Source organism: Echinops telfairi, unplaced genomic scaffold (genome assembly GCF_000313985.2).
Source record: "Echinops telfairi isolate 266 unplaced genomic scaffold, ASM31398v2 ScPeMD7_5592;HRSCAF=6446, whole genome shotgun sequence".
In the NCBI taxonomy this organism is placed as follows: domain Eukaryota; kingdom Metazoa; phylum Chordata; class Mammalia; order Afrosoricida; family Tenrecidae; genus Echinops; species Echinops telfairi.
This window is the reverse complement of record NW_022109491.1, coordinates 10,847,137-10,858,699: the sequence shown is the minus strand read 5'-3', so window position 1 is coordinate 10,858,699 and position 11,563 is coordinate 10,847,137. Positions and strand designations below refer to the sequence as shown.

The 11,563-nt window shown below is 55.9% G+C and overlaps 1 protein-coding gene and 1 pseudogene across 1 annotated transcript; one reads left to right on the top strand and one right to left on the bottom strand.

Annotated features, from left to right (window-relative positions):
- Positions 1–1,073: 1,073 nt before the first annotated feature.
- Positions 1,074–1,215, bottom strand: LOC115871417 (annotated as a pseudogene).
- A 1,688-nt stretch (positions 1,216–2,903) lies between these two features.
- On the top strand, positions 2,904–10,304 carry MMP9 (matrix metallopeptidase 9). The gene is made up of 13 exons (XM_004698304.2): positions 2,904–3,041; positions 3,851–4,083; positions 4,338–4,495; positions 4,670–4,798; positions 4,884–5,057; positions 5,303–5,476; positions 6,292–6,468; positions 6,572–6,727; positions 7,298–7,583; positions 7,714–7,853; positions 8,322–8,472; positions 8,555–8,658; positions 10,006–10,304. Exons 1-13 carry the CDS (start codon positions 2,904–2,906, stop codon positions 10,122–10,124), a joined length of 2,139 nt encoding a protein of 712 aa, XP_004698361.1. The 3' UTR covers positions 10,125–10,304.
- The last annotated feature ends 1,259 nt before the right edge of the window (positions 10,305–11,563 follow it).

Here is an 11,563-nt window from a genome sequence, read left to right as displayed (position 1 = left end):
AGATGTCATCAGAAGGCTGCCTTCAGGAGAGTGTCAATCCGATGACGGGGAGGCCGAGTCAACAGCTGTACATTTGGGTATTTCCATTTCGTAAAGGTTTCTGTGGTTTTGTAGTAATACTTCTCACCTAGTGGTTTGCTACCAGAAGTGATCGCCCCTCACCTGCCCCAGGGGACGTTTGACAAGATCTGGCAACATTTCTGGTTTTCACAATTGATGGAGGGGGGAGCCTGTTGCTTTTGGCATCTAGCGAGTGGGTGGAGCCAGGGATACAGTGAACCATCCCACAGGGTACAAGACAGCCCCTCAAGACAAAAAGAATGATGTGGCCCCAAATGTCAATAGAGCTCATGCTGAGAAAGTTGATAATAGAGGTGACATTTTCCCAGACAATGTCTGTGGCCCAGATGAAGACCTCCCTGGATTGGGGGGTTTTCCTCTCTGAAATCATACTGCTCTATGACTCTACACTCCCCAAACTAGAGATGAACACCCGCAGTTGTTCTCTAAAAGGTTGGAGGTTTGAGTCCATCGAGGGGCACTTGGAAGAAAGGTCTAGTCATCAATCCCCCAAATCAGCCATTGAAACGAGCCTGTAGGGCACAGTTCTATGCGAACACACAGCAAGCGGGTCACTGTGACTCAGCACCCACTTGACAGCCACTGCTTCAGGGATGGTGGTGAGGATGAGATAAAACTTATCCCATAGCACATCTTTTTTTAAAAAAATCGGTCATTTAGCATGAAGCTCACCATTTAAAGGGGGAGGGACTTGCCTCAGGTCACAATGCTAGGAAATGGCAGAGCCCTGGTTGAAAAGCAGGGACTGGCGAACTTCAGGCTTCCTATGAGAGCGGTTCACTGTTTCCATCCCAAGGGTTCTTCTGTGGGCGAAGCCTGTCAAGGGGCCAGCACATAGTAGGCTCTTTAAGGACACTTTTAAAATTGTTGTCATTGTTCTTCACAAGTAAGGCAGAGAGCCTGCTCCGTACTGGGCAGGAGGAAGGCGGGCCGGTTGCTAGGGGCGTGCTATAGTTTCTTGCTAGGAGGGGATTCCTTTTTTTCTTTTCTTTCAGGGGTGAGCGCGAACGCAGTCCCCCACTACCACAATTTGTGCAGTCGAGTTTCCCACATTTGGGGAAATCGCAGGGGTCACCACATCCGCAGTGCAATGGATAAACCTCGCCCTGGGAAAACCACCTGCCAGGTAAGTACGCTAGGAGGGGATTCCAACTCAGCTAACCAGAGGGCTGAGTTCCATTTTCTGGGCTGTGATTTTTTTTTAAGATAAATCCTTAAGATTTTCTTTTTTAGAAAAAATCATTTTATTGGGGGCTCGTACAGCTCTTATCACAATCCATCCGTCCATCCATTGTGTCAAGCACACCTGTACATTTGTTGCCATCATCATTTTCAAAACATTTTCTATCTACTTGAGCCCTTGGTATCAGATCCTCCATTTTCCCCTCCCTCCTTCCCTCCCTCCCTCATGAGCCCTTGATACTTTATAAATTATTATTTTTCATGTCTTACACTGGCTGATATCTCCCTCACTCACTTTTCTGCTGTCCGTTCCCCTTGGAGGGGGTTATATGTAGATCCTTGTGATCGGTTATAGGCTGTGATCTTTACAAGAGCAGATCTCTAGGCCTGTTCTCCTTTGTAGCCTCTGATTGGATTCAAACCACTGACCTCTCCACCAGCAGTAGAGTGCTTACCACCAGGCTAGTTGGTTAATAGCTTACCAAACCCGTGGGCATCAAATAGAGTCCCAGTCACAGCGACCCTAATGGATATGAAAGAACCCCAAACTCTCACAGGATTTCCAAGGCTGTAAACTTGCACGGGAGCCGGCATTTTCTCCCACCGAACAGGATCTTTCAGTTTGCAGATGAGCACTTAACCACTGGGTCACCTCGGCTCCTGGTTAATGGCATGAATGGTGATAACCAGAGCTGGAGCAGGCCTGGAAGGGTGCCTTGCCATCATCCCCCCCGCCCCTGCTCCCTCCCAATCATTTTTCAGTGATAGACTCAGAAGCGCAGAGAGGGGAAGGACCTTATTCCAGGTAACACAGCAGATCAGAGACTTCATGTCTCCTGTTCCCTGCCTGCAATCATGGTCTTGGGCCAGATAATTGACAGGCAGCCCATGGGCTTGCAGCATGCACCGTACTAAGCATTTTGTAGATTTGATCTCATTTTACCTGCCCATCAATTTAGGAGCAGAGGGCCCTTTTCCCAGCTGCAGAAGCAAACAGAGAGGAGAAGACTGTTGCCTGCGGTGCTGGGAGATGGTGGGGTGTCCAGGTCCCTCCCACTTGCTGCCCTCAAGGACTCTGCCTGTGGAAGAAGTGGATGGCCCCTGCGGACTTCTCCAATTCCTGGTTAGCAGTACCCACGCCTGCTCGCAGATGGAGCAGGGAGAGGAAGCTGAGTCAAGGATGTTTCTATGGAGGAGAAACTGGGACAGAGCCTGAGGGCGTGTGTGTGTGTGTGTGTGTGTGTGTGTGTGTGTAGGGGGTCAGAGAAGATCAGGGGACAGGGGACGCCAAGCTACTCTTCCATCCTCTTTCCTTCTGCTCAGCTTGTGGGGCGTTCACACTGAGGGAGGGCTGGAGGGCTCCAGCTTCACGTTCCTGCTTTCCTTTCTCACAAGCACTGCAGTTTGCAAAACCCTCACCCCTCCCATATGGTCTGTGGTTTCCTGTGGGTCTGGGGTCCTGCTACAGGCAGGGCAATGGGAGAGGAGGTGGTGGTGTAAGCCTCTCCCTCTCTCTAGCAGGCATCCCTGAGTCAGCCCTGCGGGGCTGGATGGGGAGGGGCGGAGTCACTGATTCACCTAGCAGCAGCTCCTTAAAACCCCTGAGCATGTAGCTGCCCTCAGACACTGCTGCCCTCACCATGAGCCGCTGGCACCCCCTGGTCCTGGTGTCCCTGGTACTGGGCTGCTGCTCCGCCGCTCCCCAACGGCGCCAACCCACCGTCGTGGTTTTCCCAGGAGAACTTCAAGCTAACCTCACCGACAGGCAGCTGGCAGAGGTAGGCAAACCCACTCACCTAGAGTTGGGCTGGCTGGCCGGAAGGTGCTGAGGGTCCCCAGGGTGGGCAAGGAGCCTCAGAGGTGATGCTTTGGTTGTGGTGGGCAGATGATGCCAGGTCTCGGGAGCTGAGGTGTCCAGGGCAGGCACTGGTGCTGGGGCCTGTGGATGCTCTGGGCAGTTGGGTCAGGACTGGTGTTTGTGTGGATCTCCTAGGTGGGCAATGGGGTGTGGTGCCTGGGGGAAGGATTAGAGGATTCTAGGGTGGGTGTAGCCTGGGGATGTCCAGAGTGGGTCCTGGGTATTCCAGGGGAAAGTTGGGCAAAGGGTGAGCAGGGGCGAGCCCTAAGGAATCTAGAGATAGGTATGGGCCAGAAGCATCCAGGGTTGAGAAGCAGCTAGGAGAATTCTAGGTGGGCAAAGGCCTTGGAGACCAAGTTCTGGCCATAGCCTCTTCTAGCCAAATTCTAGCCACTGCTAAACCCTGGGCACCTGGGCAGATGGGCAGTCCAGGAGGGCAGAGAGAAGAGCTAGGCTCTGGGATGCCCTAGGGGTGCTCAGCTACATGTCTTGGGCCCTCTGCATCCATAGACAGGAACCCTGGTGGTGTAGTGGTTACGCATTGGGCTGCCAACTACAAGGTCGGCAGTTCAAAATCCCCAGTCACTTAGTGGGAGAAAGTTGGGGCTTTCCACTGCATAAAGAGTGACAGTCTTGAATGCACAGGGCAGTTCTATCCTGCCCTATGGGGTCATTATGAGTTGGAATGGGCTCGATGGCAGTGTTTTCCATTTTTTTCTCTGCCCACAGCACTATCTGTACCGCTATGGCTACACCCGGGTGGCCGAGATGAACGATAATGAGCTGGCGCTGAACAAAGCGCTGAGGGATTTCCAGAAGAAGCTGAGCCTTCCCGAGACAGGGCAGTTGGACAGCACCACCCTGGAGGCCATGCGAGCCCCGCGCTGCGGTGTCCCGGATGTCGGCTTCTTCAAGACCTTCGAGGGTGACCTCAAGTGGCAACACCGCAATATCACTTACTGGTGCGGGAGGGTGGCCCCCGGGGTATGGGTGGGGAGGGCGTCCCCTCTTGGGCCCCTGGTTCATTCCTGAATGTGCACCTGGGACAGTGGCTGCCCCTCTACACCCTCACCTGCTTCCCTACCCTGGCCCCCAACCCCCACCCCTGAAAAAACTGCGCCTGGGAGCGCACGGAGGGAGTCGTTGCTGAAGCCCCTGAGGCTGGGGTGTCGCCACTGGTGTCCTCTCCCTGCCCCGCACACGTCCCCCCTCGCAGGATCCAAAACTATTCGGAAGACTTGCCCCGCGATGTGATCGACGACGCCTTTGCCAGAGCCTTCGCGGTGTGGAGCGAAGTGACGCCGCTCATTTTCACGCGCGTGTACAACGCGGACGTGAAGGACGTGGACATCGTCATCCAGTTTGGTTTCAGTGGTGAGGACGCGAGCAGGGGAAGTTGCCGGGAGGGTCCTGGCCCGAGATGGAAGGCTGGCCGCAAGCGCCGGGTGTGGGGAGCTGCACTGGGTGCAGCTGGGTGCGGAGCGCCCCGGCCGGTGGGCCGCAGGCGATCGATCGGCTAACTCGAGTTCCCTGTGCCCGCGTCCTCAGAGCATGGAGACGGCTACCCCTTCGATGGGAAGGACGGGCTGCTGGCGCACGCCTTTCCTCCGGGCCCGGGCATCCAGGGCGACGCCCACTTCGACGACGACGAGTTGTGGTCCTTGGGCCAGGGTGCCGGTGAGATCCTGAGCCGCCCGCCCCTGGGTCCCCACTCCCCTCTGCTGCCCCGCCAGCCACCCTCACCCGGCCCTTCCTCTCGCAGTGATTCCCACCCTCTTCGGGAACGCAGACGGAGCCCCCTGCCACCTTCCCTTCACCTTCGATGGCCGCTCCTACGCCGCCTGCACCACCGACGGCCGCTCAGACGGCGCGCTCTGGTGCAGCACCACCGCCGACTACGACAAGGACCGCCAGTTCGGCTTCTGCCCCAGCGAGCGTGAGTGCGGGGCGTGGCTCGGGGGCGTGGCTTGTGGGGCGTGGCTTGTGGGCGTGGCTCCGGCGGGGCGGGGCCGCCCTCCACCCTCCAGGCGCCCAAATCCCAGCTCCGCCACCGGTGGGTGGCCTGGGAGCCACCTCTCGCGGTCCCTGGGCCCAGGGTCGTCATGGGGAGGCGAGGCGAGGGGGGTGGCTCGCCCAGCGGCCGCCGGTGGGTCAGTGCCGTCGCGGTGTGGGCTTCCGCAGGGCTCTACACCGAGTACGGCAATGGGGACGGCAAGCCCTGCGCGTTTCCCTTCACCTTCGAGGGCCGCTCCTACTCGGCCTGCACCACCGACGGCCGCTCGGACGGCTACCGCTGGTGTGCCACCACCGCGGACTTCGACCAGGACAGGCTCTTCGGCTTCTGCCCCAACCGAGGTACCAACGCCCCGCGCGCCACACTCCGGCCAGCCCCCTGGCCCACCGTTGGTCCCTGAAACATGGCTCCTCCCCACATCCATTTGGCTCACCGCAACCCAGGTCGTGACCCGCCCATAGCCATGACCCCTCCCCCCAAGTTTTCAATTGCCCCGCCCCATCCACCACCACCTCGGCCCCTGGGCTCAACCCTCTGGGCTCACCTGTTAGGTGGCTTCTGCCCTCAGCCCCTGCCCCGCACCAGGGCTGCCTCATCTCAGCTGAGCCATAGAGCGCTCCCTAGGCTGAATCCTTATTGGACCCATCTACTCTGCTCTTGAGAGCTCTGGGGGCGTAGTGGTTACGAGTTGGGCTCCTAACCAAAAGGTCGGCTGTATGAAACCCACAGCCGCTCTGCAGAAACAAGAAGAGGCTTTCGGTTCCAGTAAAGAGTTAACAGTGTCAGAAACCCACTGGGACAGCTCCGCGCTGTCCTATAGGGTAGCGATGGGTCGCAATGGACATTGAGTGAGACCCGCGCCTATGAGGCTCTGGTGGTCTGGGTGGTCAGGTCAGAGCGGGACTGCTAGCCGCAAGGCGTGAGCTATGAGTCATCTCGCCATGACGGTGGGTTTGGGTTTGCGTTTGGTACCCAGTTCATATGCGAGCCTGCTGGCGCAGTCGGTTAAGCACCGAGGCCTGCGCACCTAGGTTGGCAGTGAGGCAGCCTTCTGTAAAGATCCAGGATCGCGGACAACGTATGGATCCGTTAGGGCCGATATGGCAGCGAGTGGGTGGGTGGGATCCCGCTCACCCAAGGCTCTGGGTCTCTCCAGTCGACTCAACAGTAACCGGGGGCAACGCGGCAGGAGAGCAGTGCGCCTTCCCCTTCACCTTCCTGGACAAGGAGTACTCATCTTGCACCCAGGAGGGCCGCCAAGATGGGCGCCTCTGGTGCGCCACCACCTCCAACTTCGACCGCGACAGGAAGTGGGGCTTCTGCCCAGACCAAGGTGGGTGAGGTTCAGGCCAGGCAGTGATGATGGTGGGCGGTGGAGGGATGGCAAGGCTGGGGGCTCAGCCAGCGTTCTCATCTCAGGCTCCCCTTCTCCCCAGGATACAGCCTGTTCCTTGTGGCGGCACACGAGTTTGGTCACGCGCTGGGCTTAGATCATTCGTCCGTGCCTGAGGCGCTCATGTACCCCATGTACCGCTTCACGGAAGAGCCCCCTCTGCATAAGGACGATATCCAGGGCATACAGCATCTCTATGGTGAGCTATGGGCAGGGGGTGGGGAGTGGGGCCAATCCAGGTTGAGGGTTGGGATATTTTGGCGTGGGCATGGGAGAATGGACCCCAACACATCCCTACCCATCAGTACTTAGAGATGTTGATTCAGAGCACAGACGACTCTGGTGTGAGAGGAAAGTGGGCTCCAAGCCAGACCAGCCACTTCCTGGACTTGTTACTTCATCCTTCAGTGCTTCAGTTTCTTCATCTGCAGAAAAGGGGGAACCCTGGTGGAGTAGTGGTGATGCATTGGGCTGCTGACTGCAAGGTCAGCAGTTCGAAAACACCGGTAATTGCTACTCCACCTCCCCTGCCCCCCTTTACTATGGGGCCCCTGGCCCCACTCAGTTGTTGGGTCATTAAGGCAGAAGGAAAGGGCAGAGAGCCAGAGATGCAGCCTGCCGGTGGCTGGGGAAAGCAGCTTTGGACTCTGAGGTGCGGTGGGGAGTGTGGGCCAGGCCAGGGCCATGGACAAGCGTCAGGCTTTGAGGAGACTTCCACGGGTATGAAGATGTGGAAAACAGGCATGTCTTATCTGGTGTTTCTTTGCAGGTCCGCGTCCTAAACCTGACCCACAGCCTCGGACCACCACGACACCTAAACCCCAGCCCACAACTCCCCCAACTGTCTGCCCCACTGGCCCCCCAACAGTCCAGCCCTCAGAACGCCCCACTGCTGGTCCCACAGGCCCCCCTTCACCTGGCCCTACGGGTCCCCCCACTGCTGGCCCTCCCGAAGCTCCCACAGTGCCTTTGGATCCAGTGGACGATGCTTGCAACGTGCACATCTTTGATGCCATGGCAGAGATCAGGGACCATCTTCACTTCTTCAAGAATGGGTGAGGGGACAAGGGGTGTGGTTGAGGCAAGGAGGCTTGGAGAGGGCACCGATCGAGGATCCCGATCCCTTCCGGGTCACAGGTCCTCAACTGTGGCTCAGTGCTCACCTCTCCCCTTCCATGTTCCCAGGAGGTACTGGCGACTTTCTGAGGGCCAGGGCCGCCGGGTGCAGGGGCCCTTCCTCGTCTCAGACACGTGGCCCCAGCTCCCTGGAAAGCTGGACTCTGCCTTTGAGGACCCACTCACCAAGAAGGTGTTCTTCTTCTCCGGTTCGTTGCCACTTCTCCTCCTCCTACCTCCAGACGTAGCAGATAAACAGTGAAACACCTTGGTGTCGAGAGCCAAAGGCCTGCCTGCTTGCCTGGTGGATGCAGTGGAGCCCGTTTATAGCCAGAGACCAGTTGCCATGGTGTCACTTCAAACTCATGGTGGCCCCATGGACGTCAGAGAAGAAATGCACTCCAACTGGTTTCCAGTGCCTGTGACCTTTTGGAAGTAGACTGCCAGGCCTTTCCTCCAAGTGCTTTTGGGTAGATCCCCCAACTCCAGCCATCCTGTTAGCAGCCAACCTCTTGGTTAGCCTTAGCTAGTTTCTAGGGGGCTGAATTCCAGCTTTCCCCACGACATATCCTGTGGTTGTGCCCTTTGGGGACTCAGTCTGGGGTGGTTCCAAGTTTAAGCAGCGTGGGGACCGCCACCCGGGGCCCCTAGACTGATAGGATCCTTTTCTCCTGCAGGGCGCCAGGTGTGGGTGTACACGGGCGCGTCGGTGCTGGGTCCGCGGCGGCTAGACAAGCTGGGTCTGGGTCCCGACGTGCCCCAGGTCACCGGCGCCCTTCCGCGCGGCGGGGGCAAGGCCTTGCTCTTCAGCAGGCAGCGTTTCTGGAGGTGAGAGGCTCGCGGTCGCCGGCAGGGGGAGCCCGGGCGCCGTCCCGGGCCCGGCGGCTCAGCACCTGTCTGCTGCCTGCAGGTTCGACGTGAAGACGCAGATGGTAGATCCCGGGAGCGTCAGCCAGGTGGACCAGATGTTCCCTGGCGTGCCCTTAAATACTCACGACATCTTCCAGTACCAAGGTGAGGGTGTGGCCTCGGGCTCTGGTGGGGGGAGGGTCCCAAACACCCCAGCACGGTGAGACATACCCCAGGCCACATGGAAGTCAGGGGCCCAGTCATGCTGAGGCCCTAAATTCCTGGCTCCTGGCTGGAGCCTCTTCTTTTCAGCTCTGCAGCCTCCTTTCCTCTCCAACCCCCAGAGGTTGCTCAGAGGCCCCCTCCTTTATGAAACACTTATTTATCAAGTGCCCCTAATGTCATAGGCGTCATGCTGTAGGGGTGGGGGTGGGGGGCTGCAGTGAGAAACAAGACACTCACTTCTCAGCTGCGTGTCTTTGGGCAAGCCCCTGCCCCTCTCCGAGGCTCATTTTCCCTGCCTCTAAGATGGGGGTGTAGTTGGAATTATACTCCTAACTATCTATTCACCTTCAGTCTATTGACCAGTTTTGTGACCCGATCGCCAAGATGTTTTTTTTGCATCTTGTCACTTTTCACCATTTCTTTGGCTAACCCCTTTGTCCAAGCCATACTGGTGGTCCGATATCTATCTGTACTATAATATAGTCCTTGGGGGTAGGGATGGGTTAGGAATAGTTAGAGGCACTGGTCTTGGGGGTGACCTCCGACTCATCCCCAGACATCTACCCAATCTGAACTCCACCCTGGTCCTCATCTCCTCCCATGACTCCTGTCACTTACTCTGCTCTGCCATACCCACCTTCTGGCAGCTGTTGGTGCAGATCAAGGTCATTCCTGGCTTAGGGCCTTTGAAACGGTTGCTCCCTCTATATCTGCCCTTCCCCCAAACCATCACCTGGTTGCCTCCCTCTCATCCTTCAGGTCTCACTCAGTTAAGGCCTCCTTCCCTGACCCCCAGGATCATCTCTTACTCCCTTTTGCTTCCTCAAGATCTTCTCATCGGGTTTACTTGGTTGGCTTGCTCACCCAAGGACCTGTCACACCTGTCTCTCTGATGTATCTCCCTGGCCTCAGACAGTGCTTGGCACATAGTAGCTGCTCAGTGAACAGCAGTGGAATATATAAATGAAGTTGTGGAATGGATGGGCCCCTGTTCAGTGAATGATTCTGAGCATTAAAATCACTCATTCATTTGTTAGTTCATTCACAAGATGAAATGTCTGCTGAGCACCTACTGTGTGCCAGGCTCTGTGCCAGTGCTTTGGATGTCAAGGTCTGTGTTTTCTAGCATCTCACAGGCAGATGAGGACGATGGTGGTGGCAGATGAGAACTTTGGAAAGCTTTAGAAAGGGCAAGGGGGATGATTGAAAAGATCATGCTCCTCTTTGGGGATGTGGGTATAGGAGGGTTGCGATCACCACCCTCACACCTATGTCTCTCCCTTGCAGGGAGAGCCTACTTCTGCCAGGACCGCTTCTACTGGCGGATGAGCTTCCAGAATGAAGTGAACCAGGTGGACCAAGTGGGCTACGTGAACTTCGACCTCCTGCAGTGCCCGGAGTACTAGGACTCTGTGTTCTGGCAGTGCAGTGAGAGTCACCATTGGGGACCATCTCTGGGGAGAGGGGGAGCCAGTTTGCTGGCTACAAACTGGTGGATCTATTCTGAGGACAGGGAGGAACAGGTGGGCTGGCCCCCTCCTCCCAGCTTGTTACATTTCTAATAAACTTGGATTCTTTAACCTTGAGAAGCCTATTTGTATGGATATGTGCATGAATTTATTTAATGGATAGAGTGCTTACTATAGGTCAGGTGGTGCTCCAAGCAATTCCTAAATATTAATAGATTCCAACCTTAAAGGACCTGGTGGCGTAGCAGTTAAGCACTTGACTGCAAGCCCAAAGGTTGGCAGTTTGGACCCATGAGCTGCTCTGCAGAAGAAAGAGGTGGCAGTCTGCGCCCACAGAGATTGGCAGCCTTGGAACCCTTTGGAGAATGTATACTGTTCTGCCCTACAGGGTTTCTCTGAGTTAAGATGGACGGCAGCATTTTTGTTGTTTATGTAATCCTTAAAGGAAAAAGAAAACAAACCTACTGGCCAGTCAATTTCAATTCCTGGTGGTAGCACGTGAGTCAGAGTAGAACTGTGCTCCGAGGATTTTTAATGGTGGGTTTTCCCGAAGTAGGTTGCCAAGCTTTCGTCCTTCCAAGGTGCCTCTGGTGGACTTGAACCTCCAACCTTTTGGTGAGCAGCTGAGGGTGCTGTTGGTACCATTGAACTTCATCCAATCCTCATAACCACCCTACTAGGGAAGCATCTTAGACTGGGCTCAGTCTCAGGCAAACCAATGGCGCTTCTGTGTGTGTGTGTGTGTGTGTGTGTATAAATTTACATAAAGAAAATAGCTCACACAGTGGTAGAAGCAATCAAGTTGGAATTCAGGCAAGTTCCAAGACCACAGATCAAATGTTATACTGGCTTCTGATTCTTAGCTGCAAGGGGCTGATGTCCCCAAGACTGGCAGGAAGATCACAGGCCCATGGCTGCAGAGGTCAGCAGGTCATACTTATGGCTTCAAGGTAACTGAATCTAAAGGTTGGCAGGTCAAAGAGCCGACCCAGACTCAGCAAAAAGCAAGCAAGCTTTTTCCATAGTGCCCATTTATATTGGAAGCAGGTCAGACCTCCAAGGAAACTTCCTTTCCATTGATTGCATCAGGGCCCTGCCCCGAGTAAGGATGCTGCATCCCACCTTAATCTTCTTACAACGGATCGACTGTGATTTCTCTGTGTTTGATCAGGTCGTGGGGGATTGATTACTAGGCATTAACTGCCAAACCATGGAGAATCCTGGCCCAGTCACGTTAACGCAAAACCTTAACTATAACAGAAAGTATGCTATGATCATTTTATTTCACAACTTAGGAAATGGCTTATCCCCCTTCTCTGGTCCCTGTGGGAGGCGATGAGGTAACAGTGAACCTGTGGCTCAGGTCCAGAGAGCCT